This window comes from Vigna umbellata, chromosome 7, assembly GCF_029865625.1.
Source record: "Vigna umbellata cultivar VRB3 chromosome 7, Vumbellata_1.0, whole genome shotgun sequence".
NCBI classification, from domain to species: domain Eukaryota; kingdom Viridiplantae; phylum Streptophyta; class Magnoliopsida; order Fabales; family Fabaceae; genus Vigna; species Vigna umbellata.
In genome coordinates, this window is record NC_142171.1 from 2,485,809 (window position 1) to 2,505,544 (window position 19,736).

The 19,736-nt window shown below is 34.3% G+C and overlaps 2 protein-coding genes across 2 annotated transcripts; one reads left to right on the top strand and one right to left on the bottom strand.

The window, feature by feature from the left end:
- Positions 1 to 5,338: 5,338 nt before the first annotated feature.
- LOC148194938 (BOI-related E3 ubiquitin-protein ligase 1-like) lies at positions 5,339 to 6,979 on the top strand. The gene is made up of 3 exons (XM_088094747.1): positions 5,339 to 5,777; positions 5,874 to 6,174; positions 6,265 to 6,979. The coding sequence occupies exons 1-3, from the start codon at positions 5,722 to 5,724 to the stop codon at positions 6,814 to 6,816; spliced, it is 909 nt and encodes a 302-aa protein (XP_087950873.1). The 5' UTR covers positions 5,339 to 5,721; the 3' UTR covers positions 6,817 to 6,979.
- Positions 6,980 to 18,655: 11,676 nt separating this feature from the next.
- Positions 18,656 to 19,405, bottom strand: LOC148194939 (uncharacterized). The gene has a single exon (XM_088094404.1). It carries the CDS (start codon positions 19,403 to 19,405, stop codon positions 18,656 to 18,658), a length of 750 nt encoding a protein of 249 aa, XP_087950530.1.
- Between the last annotated feature and the right edge of the window lie 331 nt (positions 19,406 to 19,736).

The following is a 19,736-nucleotide window of genomic DNA, read 5'->3' on the forward strand; positions in this document are numbered from 1 at the left end:
TTAATTATACATGCACAAGTAATCAACTTTACCATGCCTAGTTGTATGAGTACATGATCTTTTTTATGCTTTCTTTTTCTATCAAGGTTCTTTCATTGTTTAAGATACCTTTGTATCTTCCAAGGTATATTTAGAGAGGAAGATGTTATTGGGAGAGGTGTATGAAGGAATCATGTGTCGTATTTATGTTTCTTTTTACTTTTTATTTATTTATCTCGTGCACCCTTATTCATATTATGCGTGTTTGTGAGGAAAATAGGGAAATGGTAGATGGCAAGGAACAAGGCGGGATGAGTGTTCTTCCTTTTCATTCAATCTACCTGTCAAAATATTCTTTATGATGAAAATTTATTTTCTTAGCATATGATACAAAAATAATAAATTATGTGTTCAGAAAATGGTGCGTGGGGTCCATATTAGTTGAAGGTTTTATGGTAGCCCTTGCATGGGAGAGCTATTCTTTTGTTTGATTCCCTTGAAAGTGACATAGCAATGGATACCTTTCTATAAGAAATATCTCACGTCAAAATCTAGATTAACCGTACTCAAGGAGAAAAAGGAGCACGATCCATAAATATTAATACTCAATTTATATTACGTTAGGGTTTCTACCTTCTAGCTTTAAAAACTTTCGACATGTATAATTATATTTCTTTTATAATAATTATTTTTGGTTGGTAAGTGTTATTTTTCTCATGACATAGTTCATTATTCTTTTATAAGGTTACTTGAGATGATAGTATAAGTTTTTTCTTAAATGTTATTTTCCACTTTTTTAGATAAATCGAAACTCAATATCATTATAAATTATAATAATAATAACATGACGACGACGATGATGATAAGTGTGGTTGACAAAAGACAATTGTACGTTAGGGAAACTGCCCCGAACATTGTGATTGTAGCAATGAAAGGTAAAAACATCTTCTTCACATATTCTCGCCGAAAACGTTGCAAGGAAATTTGACCAACCATGAATTTGACCAACATAACATTGTGTGTTTTTGTTTTAAGTAAAACGTCATTTCACACCATATTCAATGGCAATTAAAAATTGATTTCAATATCACCGTTGAAATCCAAGCACATTCTCTCTTATCAAAGATAAGAAATGATGTTTCAACACACTCAATTATGGAATTATAGTAATATGGTGTGCAACCATGAAGTGTTACGTGTTTGAGATTTTGAATTTATTATTGATTGATTGATTGATTCCGGAAGGGCTGAAATTCGAGAGCAAAGAATTTTCAAATCCATAAGCACCTAAAAAGTCATTTTCAAGAAAAACGCTTAAAACTATAACTCTTTTCCTCTTATTAATTTTATTTTTTCAGACCATCGGTTCTTTGATTATGCATTAATTAGTGAAAAAATCAACTTTCATATCAAGATCTAGAAGTGTAATGAGCTAGAACACACGTTTCGTAAAATTTTAAGCTTTCCAACCCTTAGCTAGCTTGCATATATTATATACATATACACGTTCAAACGCATGGTATACACCTTGATTGAAGAGCTATTTAGTTAGTCTACGTTACTTTTGACCTAAAAATTGTTGAACCTTGAAAGCTCTCATACATGCTTTTAGACAGATAACTGCCATATTAATTGTTAAACTCGTTATATTAGCTGCTTGTAGAGAGGTAACTGCTGTAGTAATTACTATAGCGAAAGGTGGTGATGAGCGGAAGCGATTGAGACGCAAGGGACTACAAGTTTCTATTCTAGTCTTCATTTTTTTTTATATGCATTATTTACTAATTAATAAAATTAAAGAATGAGACATTAGTGATATTCCAACTCATTTACACAAAAATGTTAAAAGATAAACATACACATGTGATTTGAAATCTTGTCTCATTCTCTAACACTAATATTACAAAAACAAAACTATTTCCGCATAATAAATCTTGTATTATGATACAGGTTATAATCTCTTCAATCCCAAAACATTTACAAAGTATTATCCAAAAAACAAAGTTCTCCCTAGTTTTTCAGTAACATCTTTCCTATTATATCCTAAAATAAAATATGTCTTCAAGATATCATTTCTTCTCACTATACTCAAAAAAGATGTTTTCTCCTTTAAAAAAAAAAACTTAGACAACATCATAACAAGAAAAAGGAGAGTTGTTGGGAGCATAGGTTAGAAAATGCAATGTAGAAGAAACAATATAGCAGAAAAACCTTGATTTTTAGCTTCCTATTTAAAATAAAAAATTATTTTTTTCTGAGACACTTAAGCGTTCCTACAAAGATTCCATGTAGAATTTGTGTACAAGTTTATCCATATTGTTTTATTGTCCTATATTACTTGAAAATCAATTAAATACAAATTTTTGGATGTAAACACGAATAAGAGTATGTGAGGTTTCCTTTCATATTTTAAGGATGTTGTAAACTCATTTGTTTTGTTATTAAAACAAGGTCATCAATTTTAGAATTTTAAAGTATAATCAATATTTCTCTCTAAAATAATCCTTATTTAATTTTCGACTAGAAATGTAAAAACAAAAGGATTAATGTAATAAATAATGATTGTTTAGTCCAATTGTTAATATTTAACACATGCCTTCTTTTTTTATCAAAGAATATTAGGGTGTTGAGAAACACACGTTCTTACATGTTTGTTAACTTTGATATAGTTTCCATTAAAAACTTCACCTTCCAAAATTCCTTGACCCACCCAATGCCCGAAACACACTAGTTAGCAAGATCCTTAGTTTTTTATTTGCATTAAATATTTTCTCATTTGTGTGCATTAATTTTTAACATTTAAAGGGAATATTTTGTGGATGAGATAGACTACACATTTATTTTGTACAAGAAGTTAAATAAACAAAGAGAAAGATTAGAAGTTAAGTGCGCATTTACATTAAGGAAGTTGCGGTTTCTTAGCATATATAGAAGTCCAATGAAAATATACACACCAAAACATATTCCTTTGTATATTGTTGTTTTAGGTAACGTGAATTTATTCTACGCTTTCTTTTTATTTGCACAAAAGTGATTCTGCTCCATTGCATGGAGGTTTATGCCAAGCACATTTTCATGTAAAAAGACAAACATGGGCATCGCTATAGGTTGCACTTTAAGGAAATGGTAGCATCACACAACCTGTTTTCCAAGTCCAAAAGAAAAGTAGAAGTTGGTGGAGATACACATCCACAAATTTAACATATAAGTTTTATAACATTGAATTGGAATTATAATTTACATTATAATATGATAAAAAACATTGACTAAAGTGTATCATAACAAATTTTTTTTGTTTATTGTTTAGTTTATTATGCAATCTGCTGTGAAATCATTTATTAATGTTTAATTTTATGTTTGAAAAATATATATTTTAAGAAAGTGTCCTCGGTTAAAGATAAAATAGGTGTATTAGAGATTTTACATTTAAAGATAAAATAAATATATTAGAGATTTTCTATCGATTAAAGATAAACTAAATGTACAGTATATAAATGGATCTCAATTTATAATTTGATTTTATAAAGTTAATTTAGATTTAAAACCATCTTTTAAATAAGCTGAAAGTTTTCTTGGATTGAATAACTATATATTAAAGTTTAAAATTCAAGCAATAAATAATAAACCCACATGCCTAATCAAGTACAAGTTGCAAAGAAAAACACCTTACATGTACAGTTTTTAATTACTTATTGAATTGTGAATTAAATATTAATAACTCTTAAATGTTGTGATTTGAGAATTTGAGCAAGATTAGGTACATATACATAACTGTGACAACTAAGGGACGGAACCTTTCATGGGTTTTCTTCACCTCCCTCCTTCTCTTACTTAGCAATGTGTGCATGATTTGCATATGTGTATAATATAGTTTGAGATTCTCTATTATTTTGGAAAGTTAAACCAGACTTGTTTATTACCATTTTTGTTCTTCACACAAAAGTAGCACGTTGCAGACATAAACTTAAGAACTCTCTGTTATCTATCTATTATCTATCTATTACCTGCACATGGTTTGGGTCAGATTTTGAAGGAAAAAGGTTGTATGTTTAATTAATTAAGAATGTGGTTCTGTCTTCTTAAATTTAATGCCCAGTCTTCTTCCATCATTATAAAATAGGGTTACCACAATTTTACTTATAGAAGCCATGACTTTTGATTTTAGACTAAAATGTTGTAAAAATAAAACGTCCAAATTGAATTTTGAAAAAAAAATCACTTTATTTTGAAATGTTACATTCAGAATATCTTATAATATTCTATTTGAATTTAATTTAATACAAAGATCTTCATTGTCATCACAAGCTGTTATAAACAACTATGTGAAGGGTTGTTCGTTTCTTGCTTACCATAACTGATAGATTACTATTATTAACTTTATTTTTTAAAATTTCTGTTTGGCCTTTTAAAGTCAAAATATCGATTATTAGAATTCAAAACAGATTTGCTAGATGTGGAGTGTAACTTTCATAAACTGTTACAAAAATGTATTTTTAAACAACTCTAATTCTTTATGGTGGTAAAAAGAAATTAATAAATTACATAAATGTGCATTGAAACTACTGAATGGACTTGTTTTTTCCAGTACGGAATATTTATTTTAAGTATTAAGTATGAGTGAACAGAGATATTTAAATTGTTTAAGATTAAAAGACTTAACGGAAAACTGTTGAAAATTGTGAAAAGTTAAAAAATGTAATAAATACTAGAATGGAGTAAAAAGAGAGGAATGACTTAAAAACATGAAATTCATAGTGGACCATTGGAAATATCATAACTATTAGCTGATTTCCGTAATGAAACTGCAAAACGTCTCTTTTCAAAGAAAAGAAAAGTTGGCTGGCATGGTTTTGATTGGTCCGAGTAGCTCCTTTGATGAGGTAAGAAGTGAGAAACAGATGAACGTTGACGAATATGTCCTCCATGGAGATAGCGTGGACCCGCACCGCACCGAAGAAGTCACTCCAGACAATTGGTCCGTACGCAGACACAACAGTTTAAGAAATGAGGAGGCAACACAGCGAGGAAACCGCTCCCGAACAGAGGTGGGTCCCACCGCTACGTGGCTGAGGGGTCAGTCTTTGATGTCCCCACCTCCATTCAAGCACGTCGCACGTGCGTTATCACGTGCCCACTTCCCCGCACCGCCACACCTCGTCGTGCCACTGAAATAACCGCACCTCTTCAGTACCTGAACTAACCCTAAAGATAATTTTTTTTATTGGGAGAAAGAGTGAAGGTGTATGGTTGCATGATACGAAAACCAAATTGGTAAAGGAGTGACGTGATTGCCATATCCTCATGCGTTACAGTGTGTTGTAGTAAGTTTTATTATTACGTGCATTTAATGTTTATGTTAAAAAAATTGTTTTGGCAATGAATGAAAAGGCGAAAAAGAAATAATTTATTGTTAGATTTTGGGGGGAGGAAAATGGTATGAGTTTTGACTTTATTGTTTGTTCTCTCTCTCTAGAAATGGCACAAGAGCCAAAGCCTTAAATAAATGGGACTCATTCATTGAGGCTCCCTTGTAGTCGCCACCTCATTTGCATGCCTAGTTATTCTCTCCCTCGTTTCCTCTTCACTCTTTTCTCATCACACCATTCATTCTTTCATTAATTCATTCATTCACATTGCAACCAAACCAAAGCCACACAAAAACTTCACACTCCTATAAGACAACCCAACCCAACCAACGAGCCAAGGAACAGCAACGGCAACTTACAACAAACTCTCCAAATCATGGCAGTTGAGGCTCAGCACATGAATCTCTTCCCCGCGCAGTTACTAACCGCCAGGTAACACACCAAACCATTCCTTCTTCTTCTTCTTCTGTTTCTGTTTCTTCATTTTCACATATCTCACTCATGCTCTTTGTTTTCTCTTTCAATCAGAGAAATGCCGAAACCGAATCGCGCCTTCTACAACGCGCAAATCGAAGGTGCTGTGGCTCTTCCTTCAACTGTGCTTCCGTTTCACCACACCACCCTCTGCGACCCCAACTCCATCAACAAGTCCGATAGCGGCCTCACCTACAACATCCCCCTCCCTAGGAAACGCTCCAGAGATTCCGTAACCGAATCCAACGTTGCTCCTCCTGCGTCCAACAAAATCAAACTCTCCTCTTTCGACCAAGACCTCGTCTTCCATTTCCAGAACCAGCAATCCGAGATCGACCGTTTCATTGCGCAACATGTAGGTTCCCTCTCCCTTCTCTTTTTTCTAATCTCTTCAAATAGGCCGAATGAAAACTCGTGGCTAATGATTTTCTTTTCCGTTTCATAGACGCAGAGTGTGTGGATGGAGCTGGAGGAGCAGCGAGTGAGGCAATCAAGAATGTTGGTTAAGGCCATACAAGAGGCCGTGGCGAAGAAACTCAAGGAAAAAGACGAGGAGATTCAACGCCTCGGGAAGCTCAATTGGGTGCTTCAAGAAAGGGTGAAGAGTCTCAGCGTAGAGAATCAGATTTGGAGGGAGTTGGCGCAGAACAATGAGGCCACCGCGAACTCGCTCAGGAACAATCTCGAAGAGGTGCTGGCTCACGTTAGTGAGGAGAACCGCAATCACGGCGGGGTCGCCCCCGCCGAGTCCAGTTGCGGAAGCAATAACCGTGGCACGGAGGAGGTGGAGGAGAACGAAGTTTGCGGAAACATAAAGCAAAACGATGGCGTTGTGGGAAGAAGAAGGATGTGCAGCGAGTGTGGGGTAAGAGAATCGATAGTGTTGTTGTTGCCATGTAGACATCTGTGTCTGTGCACAATGTGTGGGTCCACCGTTCACAATTGCCCTCTTTGTCACTTTGGCATTAATGCCAGTGTCCATGTCAATTACTCTTAGCAATTTACAGCATTTTCCTTACACCCCATTTACCTCCACACCCATCGGAAATAGTTACAGTATTTTTTTTTTTTGTTTTCTGTCCAAAGGACACTCACTGCAAGAAAGAAGAATCAGATAAAGGTAGATGGTATAATTCTTTTGTTGATTTCATACAGTTTAATTGCATTCGCTTGTTCTTTCTAGAATCTGTTTATAAATGAGTTATATTAATTGGAATGAAATAATTTCATCAACAATACATTCAAAGAGAAAGGAATTTTGAGTTTTTGTTTGTATGTGAATCCCATCTATTATAGGTTTAAGAAAAGAATAGAGAATATTTGATATTTTGTTGAGTTTAAGAAAAGAATAGAGAATATTTGATATTTTGTTGAGTTGATAAAGAGAGTGGTTGGAGAGTAATTGAATAGGAGAAGAAAAGAGAAGGAAGCAAGAGGGGTGTGTCCCCCCACTTTGAGTGAATGAATTGTTGGATGAGAAAAGAGTAGAGGAATCAATCCCACCATTAAGAAAGTTGTTTTGTTGTGATGATGGGTGTGAAATGTTGAAGGGAACAGGTCAATGGTGGTGTGTATTTGGTCACCAGCAGAAGTGGGCATGGATTCCGGAAACGGGTATGAATTGGCGATGAGTGGTTTTGTTTTGTTTGGTTTGATTGATAAGAATGGGGTGAGGTGTGGTTTTCCTTTTGTTTTTGTTTGGTTTGATTATGTTGGTTGAATGAGTAGGAAAAGTCTGAAAAGTTGTAAGGGACCTAATATCCATGTAAAGGGAAAGCAATGAGAGTGAATAGGAAAGAAATATAAGTCTCTGTTGGGTGCTGCACACTGAAGACGACTCTGCAGTAGAAGTCATCATAACACAACCATACTGATATAAAGTTTCAATATCTAATAACCAATACCCATCATTTTTTCTTGTGCCACCATCTTCCTATCTCTTACCCTTCTCTTTCTTTTTACCTTCTCTTTTTCCCACTCTTTTACTTCTTCCCTTCTTTTCTTACAATTCTTCCCCCACACTCGCAAAAGTATCTCGATTGCTTGTCCCCTCTTACCGATACTGTTAGCCTTTATTCTCAATTCACACTTCCGACAGAATAAGGTTAAGTATAACCCTTTCCACTAAATAGAATAACTAATTTCTACAAAAATTTAGAGGAATTACACTATATTGATAATGTTAAATGATCCTCCCATCTTCATTTACATGTTTTTATCTCATGATTTTAATAAAAATAATATTTAAATTCCTTATAATATTTAAATAGTCATTAATGTAACTTTTAATTTTATAATTGTAATATTTAGATGGGCATTAATATTTATCTTTCATTATTTTTTTTATATTTTTAATAAAATAATACTTATTGCTCAATTATTATAATTCTTTTATTTTTATCTTTTTAGAATTTAATATTATATTTTTAATAACTTTTATTTATATTTATTTATATTTATAGAATAAAGAAGTTTAAAGAATAAGTTTTCTATTAAAAAAATAAAATAATAATCTCTATTTTACTTTTAAAACTACTTGTGATTTTTGTGTTATTCATCCTAATCTCATAAATTTAATTTTCTCCAAAAGGGAATTTGAAAGTATTTAATGAACAATAACTCAGAACTCTGTTTTTTATATCATAAATATTTTTAATTACAATTTTTTTCTCATTTTTTTCCTTCAAATAAGCATATTTATGCAATGACACCAGTCACAATCCATTTAAAACTATTAAAAACTTATGCATACTGGATTACAAATGTCAAGGAAGGGATATCTGAAAATCAGATAGTAGAAGACAAGTGTGTGATGTAGATTGAACGTTCGGTTTTGACAGTAGAAGTAAAATTCAGTTTCAAAATTTACACTACTCTCTGCATGCAATCATCTTCTTCCATCTATTGAAATTCATTTTCTCCTCATTCTCTCTACATCTCCTTCATCTTCTCTCTAGGAAATTCTCACATTTTTTTTTCTCCGATCACCATTCAGGCACTGTTTCTACTCCTCCGATGTCAAGGGCTTCCGTTTGAGCCGATCGGTTTTGGGTTCTGAGTTGGTAAGTTCTCTCTTTCCTCAGCCGTGTGGTTTTTCTTGAACATACAAACCAAGTTTCTGGGTGTATGGGTTTCTTTTCACATTCTGAACGATGTTCTGCTTTGGTATTTGCGTAGTTTCTTAAATCGTGAACCGTAGTCTTCAAAGGAATCTGGTGGTGAGCCTTTATCTGTAGAATTGTGAGTGTTCGGCTAGCTTAGAGGTAAGGGAAGCTTAAATAATTTGATTTAGATTCTTGCTTTGTATGGATGCATGTTCGTTGATTTTTGAATGAATATGAAAAATGGTTAGTTTAGAGGTAAGGGAAGCTTAAATAATTTGATTTAGATTCTTGCTTTGTATGGATGCATATTCGTTGATTTTTGAATGAATATGAAAAATGGTTGTTACTGCATTATTGACTGTATGAGGAACTGAAATGATATTGTGTTTGATGATTTGGTTGATGATGAAATATGGTATGTCGTTTAAAAGTATTGATGATTAATGAAAGCCATGAAATGGGTAGGGATGTTGTCGAGAGTCAGTATTGATCATTCAATTATACCAACGTTCGTTCTCAGTAGCGTTCGTTCTCAGTAGCGTTCGTTCTTAATAAGTGTTTGATATTAGATCATGTTGTCGAGAGTCAGTATTGACCATTTAATTATACAAGCGTTCGTTCTCAGTAGCGTTCGTTCTTAATAAGTGTTTGGTATTAGACCTTGTTGTAAAGAGTCAGTATTGACCATTCAATTATACAAGCGTTCGTTCTCAGTAGCGTTCATTCTTAATAAGTGTTTAGTATTAGACCATGTTGTCGAGAGTAAGTATTGATCATTCAATTATACCAACGTTCGTTCTCAATAGCGTTCGTTCTTAATAAGTGTTTGATATTAGATCAGCGCTCGTTCGATATAGTGTTCGGTTTTCTTGTGGACTCGGTTGGAACTGAATTTTTTCATTTGGAGAGAATTCTAGTTGAAGACTAGCTCGTTTCGTTTTGTAATATTTGTACTTAAGCATTCAACCAACGATATTCGTTCCTTGGTATTTGATTATAAACTTCAGTATATCTATATGTATTTGTATATTTCGTTCGTTCTTGAACATTAGTTAAATGATATCTTATATTTATCAAGCCTTTATTCTATAAGTTAAGTAATACTCGGTCTTACACCAAGCGCTCGTACTAAGTAAGTGCTCGGTCTTACACTAGGCGCTAGTTCTCATTTCCGTAATCTATCTTTATAATAAGACCGTTCGTCCAAACTCAATAGCGTTCGCTCTCTACAGTGCCCTGTCTTCGACTGACATTCGGTTTCCTTGATGTTTAACTCATTAAGAAGCTAAATATTTGTTGGCGTTCGGTTTCTTCATATGATTCCGTCAAGTGCTATTATTTGATGTCCTACAATATCTGTCTTAATTGGTTTCGGCCTAGAGTCTTAGTACTCGGCCTAGGCTTTACGGTGTTCGGTTTGAAATCTCAAGAGTCAGTTCATTAAATTGGCTTACTTGGAAAATAACGTTCGATTCTATTGGTCTTTGAGAAGTATTATTGTATTCGGTCCCTTTCACAACGAGTGAGTAACTCTCTCGATTTGATTAGTTTTAAGTTGGAGACATCTCGGTCTCACTCCAAGTTTTTAGTCTCGTTTTGGGTTAGAAACTAACGTTCGGTATTTGGTATCCTACGGGATCTTTATTCAAATTGGTTAAGTTGAAGTTTTAATGATGAAAAATGATGGAATATGATATGGATGAAATGACTTTGATTATGAAAGAGTATTCCGGGGAGGAATATCTCATGAATGGATATTGGAAATTGGTAAAGTATGAATGTGGATAAAGCTAAGCTGGCGGTTCATCGTGATATTCTGTGATTACTAGTTTCTCACGTAGAGAAGGGTGAGTCATGTGTGGGAATGACAGGAGGTCCTAGTCCTTATGGTTAATTTGGACAGATAGGACTAACCTCGGGTGACAGCTGTTGAGGGTATCCCAGTTACTACATCACCCGGGTGCACGAACACCGTAGCTACACAGAATTCATACAGTCCGGATAGTCATAGTCTAGTATTAGGCTTTGCATGAAAGAGTTAATGATTTATCTTGTTTAGTTGATTGTGTGAAATATATGTTGATACTTGAATTAAATTACATAAGCTTACCCTATTTCCTGTCTTGTCATGTATTCCCGTTCGTTCGTCCTTGTCATTGCGATGATCACCCTGTGGGTGGGAGCAAAAGGAAAAGAGTTGTTGGAAAAAGCATTGGAAGAGACGGACGTGAAGGTCGAACCTTAGGACGCACCGTCAGTTGTTGGCCTACTCTTTTGTAGGAGCGTTTGGTCATGCGTTCACAGGTTCCACGCTAGATTTGCTTTACTTACGAAACTAAAACATAACTTCCTAAATGATGCAGTTCAGAATTCAGTCATACTCGTAAAAAAAACCATCCCAAATTTCTCGTTCATCATACTACAATTCAGCACTTTTACTCTTGTAGACACTTTAGTTTGAATCTTACTTATCTTTCTAATAAACTAGAATTAATAGCTTCATGGTGCTAATTATGTTTATTATTATTTGATGTGAGTTAAGTGACCCCATGTTTATTGAGAAACCAGAGATCCAAAGAGAGTGTCCTTTGTCAGAAGTATTTCATAACTTTATCTTTTCCCAATACATAATCTTCTCTTGTGACTTGTCTGTCACCAAAAGAAAAGAAAGGTGTGCATGGTTTAAGCTGTACTTCTGTTCTCAATTGGAATGAAATGATTGAAATGTCATAAGTCCTCTTATATCTTTTTTACACTTTCCTCTTCAATTGCCTTTTCATTTTTTTATATTTTTTTTTCAGTCCACCACCCCATTCATGTTTCTTTGGAATAAAATCCAAGTTTGTGCACAACCAATAGAATACACTATTATCCACTCAACCACAAATTCGCCAAACCACTCATTCACATGCCTCACTTTCTCCTCTCCATTATCTTAATACAAACTAAGGCTTAGCAAACTCTTTTCTGTAAAGTTTTCTTAATTTATATATATAACATGTTTTTTAAAGTTGCTACATCAAGTGCAACTTGGGGTGATTCTTAGTCACTTAATAATTACTTCTGTATTGCTTTTAAAACGATTTTATATCAAACACATATTTCATATTGAAAAACAAGCATACACAAAATCAATCCAGCAGCTAAATCTGCATCGGAATGACCTTGATATGTACGTAAATCATACTTTTCATCCAGATAAAATATTAAAATCTTTTACCTTATTGCTGTATTTTGATTGCTATTCTAATAACAAAGCATTGAGTACTCTTGTTTGATAAAAGATAACTTAATGGAGTCATAATCTAGAATAGTTGTCTATTTGAGAGACATTTTGTAATGGGGCCCTTGGTAATTGACAGGATGATACCTTACCTCCATAATGGAGGTAGAATCGATGAATAGGTTGGATTGTTCCAATGAGGTGTATGGAAAGTGGCAAAACTAGAAGTAGCCAAATATGAGGTGGGTAATGGTAGATGTGTTGTTGGGCATTAGCAGAGCCATGTGCTAAGTAGAGACTGACACATCAGAATCTGACCCCTCAGATGACACATCAGAATCAGACCCTTCAAAAACGAGAGACTAATATAGAATATCAAGAGTCCCACCATGTGTTATAAAAATAAAATTTGATGCCTGTTATTATTATTATTATTGTACCTTTGCTTGGCTTCAGAACCACGTCCATTTAATGGAGAAGGCTAGGGACACATCACAGTACACTGCAGATGCAGCAGAGAGATCTATGAGACCCACGATTATGCTGAGTAAAAAGTATTGAGCCAAGTTGGAACATAAAACAAACATCATGCAGGCACTTATAAATAATAATAAAAACAAGACCAGATACCAGGCAAGGATGACATTAAAAGGAGTCACTGTCACCTTGTCCAACAGTATATTTATCTGCAATTCAAACTGAACAATAAAAAAATGAAAAGCAGACAATTGAAATGCCCAACGGCCAACTCCACCGACTAGAATTGAAAGAAATTGAGAAAGAGTAAAAGTGTAAGTCACCTTTTGCACCTATTATTAGCTACCATTTACAACAACCTAAGGCTCTGTATTCTAGATACTTGGGTGATTTTCAATTCAATTAGTATAAAAGACAAATAAAGTGTTGTACTTTTATCTCGTATTCTAAAACTATAAAAATTTCCGGTTAGGAATTTTGAAAGATAAGGGTCAAATTAACAAAATATATATATATATATATATATATATATATATATATATATATATGCAACTTTGTTACATTTTTCTGTACACTTATGTACAATATTGTAGAGCTAGCCAAGTCTTTATGTAAAAGGAGATAGTAAGCCTATAATTAGCTATAATGATATTGAAGTTAACATTTAACTAAAATCTTAGTAGCTAAACAAAATGAAAACTCACTCTGTACAAAAAATTACTAACCAATCATAAATCATTCCCGTACATTTAATTAAGTACATAATATCCAACACACACTAATAAACACATTATTATAATATCAAATAAATATTTAAATAATATTTACATTATTTTTTAAAGTTTTTTAAAATGATTTTCTCTTTTTATAGAAATTCATCTTATATTTACACAACTTGTAAGAAAAACATATTTAAATATTTACATTACTTTTTTAAGTTTTCTAAAATAAACTTATCTTTTCGTATAAACACCTATTTTCATCTCTATCACTTCAGATATTTTCTTTTTATAGTATTATATTATATGCTAGGTATAATTCACAATAATCATAATTCAATATATAAACATATGGATCAGGTTTAAAAAAAAATCTACATGTATATGTTAAATCATATTATAATCATATTATAATCTATATATTATAATGTATATAATTTCAATTCATTCATTTAATAATTTAAATTCATTTATTTTAAAAAACATAAGAACCAAAGTGTCTAACTATCAATCCACTCATCTCATGTCAAAATTTGATTGACATCAACACCACAAATGCTCAACTCCCTTGGAACCAAAATACTATATTAGATTACTGTTCTAAGCACACTTTATATTGTTGGTTAGATTTTTCTAGTTTATGATTTTTCTTCTTTTTCCCAATAACTTTATAAATTGAGTTTTTGTCACTATTGCAGTCCGAGGATACGATAGCTGTTATTTTCGTTGATAGACATTGGTTCCTGAACCGAGGTATATTCAGGTGAGGCAAAAAGTGGTAGACTTTATACCTCGGTTCAGAACCGAGGCATAAAATGGTAGGATTATGTCTCGGTTCCTTACGAACCGAGGCCTTTTCTCCCCCTCTACTGCCTTGGTTGGAGCTTGAACCGAGGCAATAAGGTCCTTTTTTTTTCTTCGTCTTGAGGCCTACACCAAGAGCCATGAGGTAACAAGTTTGTGAAAGATTTCCATCAACAACCTACAACAAAAGAACATGTCAATATATAGCAATTGGCATCTGAAACATCAGTGGGTTATGGGTGAAAGTAAAATGGACACGAATAATCAAAATGCTATCCTTCATGTCATATCAAAACAAAAATAAAGAGAAACTTGCAAGGATAATTTTAGCCATCTGGAAAATAATTGCAAGTTGTTCTTTAAAGCATATGATCCCAAAAGTCAAAGGGAGTAAAACACTCACTGGATTAGTTGTTCTCCACCAAATTAACACAGTTAAACAGGGCAACACTTCCCTCGTAGCATGCATTAGTTGAATCAACACCCTCAATGTCAGTATTTCCGCATTTCTGTTCATTTCAAACAAATAAAGAACTTTCATTTATAGTGGAAAGTAAAGGAGAAATGGATGAAAGATCAAGAAAATGATAATATGACAGAAAAAATCCAATAAGATAATTAACAATGTAATTTTCCAATAAACAGTAAAACGTTATGAAGATGGTAACTGGTAACTATTAGGATAAAAAATGAACAGCAAGTAAATAGGCATTTAAACTACAATTAGAAGATGAACATGACAATCTACTGTGCCAACCTTTACTTTTGGGTTGAAGGAATTTACTTTGATTTTTTGAATAATATTCTAATCGTTATTATTAATAATAAAATAAATTCAAGTTACTAAACATAAATGCAAAAAGGACAAAATTTGAATCCAAATTGTAATATGCAGTAGAATTATTGAAGAGTAATTTGGAACGTTGAAAATCTAAATGTTATTCTTGTTCATATTATTAACTTCCACTTGGTTTGGAACGTTGAAAATAAGCAAAAAAAAAGGTAATTGAGTGAAACAAAAGCCAGGAACTTGAACCTTTGCCTTCTGTTAAGCTTACTGGGTTGAGGGTATTGTGCTCTTTGAAACTTTCTTCCAGAATAGCTGATTGGTCTTTGGAGAGTCTGAGTTTTTTCTTTGAGGTTTCGCCGTCTTCTTCGTCTCTGATTCCGCGGTAACAGGCTTTGTTCATGTCGTGTTCTTCGCCGTTGGGTTCTCGCTCGCTTCGCTTTCCGCTCACGCTCGAAACGGTGCTGTTCGGAGATGAAACTCCCGCTTCCTCTTCCATGTCCACAGTCGAAGGTAACCGATTCACGTCGATTCTGCGCAGGAACGATCGGGTTTCGCCTCTGCATGAGTTCGAATTTCGATCTGGATGCAAACCAAAAACCATTAAATTAGAGGGTCACGGATGTCGAGACAGAAAGTGAAGGGGCGAGAATAATATTTCTCTCCCTAGAACAAAAAAGGAGACCCAGTAAGCCGGATCAAAGTGAAGGAAAAAGTGGTGGAGAGAAAGGAAATAAAGAGATAAACTTGAACAGATCTGGAACATTGTTTGCATGCAAATAAAAAGGAAAGGCATTATTTTTATTTATTTATTTGGAAAGTGGAGGAATTTTAGGACATGCCGGAGGAGGCGAAAGCGTCGTTCCAAGAGGGCGGTGCAACGACGGCGGTCTGCAGCGGCGTGAACTCGTCAAGCGGAGCACCAAAGCAGCAGCAATGGAGGGCGAGAAGATATGAACAGTAGAAAGAGAGCGCGGGACGAAGAAGAAGAAAATGAAGGGTGAGACGAAGAAGAAGAGAGCGTGCACGATGAAGAGAAGAAATGAAAAGTAGGGTAAAAACTTTTGAATCTGGGTAGAAATGCAAGAGCTATTACCTCCGTTCTACCACCGACCGAATCAATACACCCATTATGCCCTGGTTAAGTAACAACCCGATGCCTATTCTCCTCTAAAAAAAAATCATTAATGGCAGTTTTTGTAATTTTCTTCACCTTTTACGCCTCGGTTCTACAACAACCGAAGCATAAACAACTTTATACACCGGTTTTGCAGCAACCGATGTCGTAGTGCAAAGCAGGTCAGGTGACAGGGAAAATGTGAGATTTTGACAGACTATTAGGCTTCGGTGCTTCCTTTAACCGAGGTAATAGTATATATGCTTCGTTTTTACATTTAACCGAAGCCTATTTGGCGAGGTTAAACACCGTTTTTTTACTAGTGCGTCTTTCATTTCTAGTTGTAACAGATTGTTAAAGTTTACTAATTTAGCGATTATTAAACGTATTTTTATAACACACTTAAGATTAGCATACAGATTTAAAAAGTGGTAAAAACAGTCGAATTTAGGTTCACTGGGGTTGACATTCAAGTTCATCACTCATATAATTTTCTACTAACACAATTCCTCAAAATTAAGCATGGACATCCTAGGCGCATACAAGCCTCTGATTCCTCAGATGACAATTTCTGAATCATTCAAACTAAATCACTAATCCCTTAGCAAATTCAGTTCTCAGATTTGCCTTAAACACAATGTCACAGATGACTAAAAGTTCCAACCTATGTCTAGAATTGAAATCCCTTAGTTGTTCTATCCTAGGTCCGCGGTCTCATGCATTTCCCAATGATTTAACCGTTCAATTAGCTCAGATTTCCATCGTAGGCATGAATAATCAAGATAGAACACAAAATTCATACAAGATCATGTATTAATAGATAAATTACAAAGAGTTTCAGAACTTTACTCTCAACCCCAGTGAAATGGAGTTTTAGCTGCACATATGCATCCCAAAAGCAATAATTGATGGATTGGATGGTAGAAAGTGGTGGTTTTGCACCTTGGAATCACCCATACACGAGCTAGACGCGAGCTGCAGCGTTCCCACTGTCTCTTCCCTCCTCTCTGGTTCAGTTTCGCGACATTTTAAAGGGAAGGACCTTAAGTGAATTCTCGCTGGGCGACAAGCCTTCACTCGCTGGGCGAGTGGCCTCTTCTCGCTGGGCGACTGGTGTCTTCTCGCTGGGCGACTGGTGTCTTCTCGTTGGGCGACTGGTACAGGCTCGTTGGGCAATAGGTGTCGGCTCGCTGGGCGACTGGTACAGGCTCGCTGGGCGAGGAGCTTCTGCTGGCTGGGCGAGTGATGCACTCCCAGTCTTTGATATTATCCAATCCTTATTCTTGGATATAAACATACAAAAGCATCAATACACATTTAAACATTCAAAACTATACTTACATCAACATTTATATACTTTTCATTCTTAAACTACTCAAAAGCACAACATTTTAAGTAACAAATACAAGTAAAGTTTACATTTATCAAGTCCCCCAAACTTATATATTTTCATGTCCTCATGAAAATAAACAATAACAAAAGAAAACAAACCCAGAAGAGCAGTTGATATTCCATCACATAATCTTTGTCACAAAAGTAAGGATTGTACCTACATCTCCAAATATTCAGATCAAATGTTATAATTTCTATATTAACAAGTTCTTGAATCCATAATGATAAGACAACCAGAAAAAGAATAATACAACTATGCTCAATCAGTGTTTATCTCAACCTGTAAGTGTTTACAACTCCAATTCACACTCAGATTGTCATCAACTACTTCATCAACTTTTGCAAGTCATCTCATACACAATTCACACATTTTGATTTAAATCAAAAGGACTTTCTCAGGTTATAACTTGGCTTGGCTAGAAGAAACATGGTTTTACAAGGAAACAAAACCGCACTAAAGAAGAGGAGAACAAGAACATAACAACATTGAAACTTTATTTATCAACTACCTCTTCATTCATCACATAACACATTGATTTTTTTTAATCAGTTTAAGACTCAATTGATTATGATTTCCCCCAAACTTAATTTCTACCTATGTCTTGACAAATATGTTTCTTATTCTCTTCTTCTAGAGTGTTGGATAAGGTAGATTGTTCTGTAATATGCTCAGGGTTCACAAAAAAATATATATAAGGCTCAAACAAGATAACAAAGGATGAATATTCACATATGGGTAGTCATCTGGCCAAGTAGTTAATTTCAAAAACAAAAAAAACTGCCTTTCTCATTTCTAAACCAGAATGTATTTGTATTAATAAGAATTATGCAAAAACCAAATTCATAGCAATAAAAACTTCTCACTTGCTCTCAGAGCTTTCTCAGTACACTCAGTTATTCAACTTCTGGGTCACAATCAATTAGATCCAAGAACAAATCATATATAATCATAACACAAGTTCTAAAACTCAGATTTTGCAATAACAATCTCACAATCATGCCAGTTATGATGGAAAGAATTCAAAACTCATAATCAAACTTCAAACAAACATTTCACAATCAAATCATTGCAAAAACATAATTCAATCCACACAACCAAACATATTCAATTCAAGTAAATTGACAATAAAAGAACTGAAACCAAAAATTGAGATATAGTTAGAAAGCTGGGTTGCCTCCCAGTAAGCGCTTGTTTAACGTCTTTAGCTTGACACTAAAAAAATCTCTGTGGTTGAGCCACTGGTTTGAAATCATCCTCCATGAATATTCTATGCATGCAAGGACTTATTCCTTTCAGATCAGAAATTGACCAACCTACAACTCCTTTGTTTACTTTTAAGACTTCAATTAACTTCTCTTCCTCCAGAGTGGATAAAGCATTGCTGATGATCACAGGTTTATTATCATCTTTTTCAAGAAAAACATACTTCAAATGTGAAGGTAACAACTTCAATTCCAGCTTCTTTTCTTTTATCTCTTCCTCAGTCTTTAATTCTCCAATCTCCACTTCATCAGATGGAATCTCCTTTAAAGGATCTAGATTCTGTATACATTCATCAATTAATTTCTCTTCCTCTGCATGTAAGAATTCACAAGCATCAATAAGAGTTCTTTCAAGAGGTGATGATATATGCATCGTCTTCTGTGTAATCATGCAGACTTCCTCAAGTTCATCAGTTTGAAAACACGTATCTTCATCATTTGGGTGAGACATTGCTTCAAAAACATTGAAATTTACTTCTTCATTCTCAACTCTCACTTTAAGTTTCCCATCATCAACATCAATTAACACTCGAGCGGCCTTCATGAATGGCCTTCCCAGAATCAAAGGAATTTCCGTATCTTCTTCCATTTCCATGATAACAAAATCCACTAGAAATAAGAATTTGTCTACCTTTACCAAAACATCTTCTACTACTCCATGCGGATATTTGATCGATCTATCTGCCAATTGTAGAGTCATGTGTGTGGGCTTCAACTCTAATTCTCCAATCTTTTTAAACATTGACAGAGGCATAAGATTGATGCTGGCTCCAAGATCAATTAACGCCTTCCCAATAGCCAGTTTACCAATGGTGCATGGAATTGTAAAACTGCCTAGATCTTTAAATTTTGGTGGGAGCAACTTCTGAATGATAGCACTACACTGGCCCTATACTTCTATAGTTTCTTCCTCAATATACTTTTTCTTCTTTGTGAGCAAATCTTTCATGAATTTCGAATAAGAAGGTATTTGTTTCAGTGCTTCTGAGAATGACATCTTGATTTCCAACTTTTTGAAAATATCAATGAAA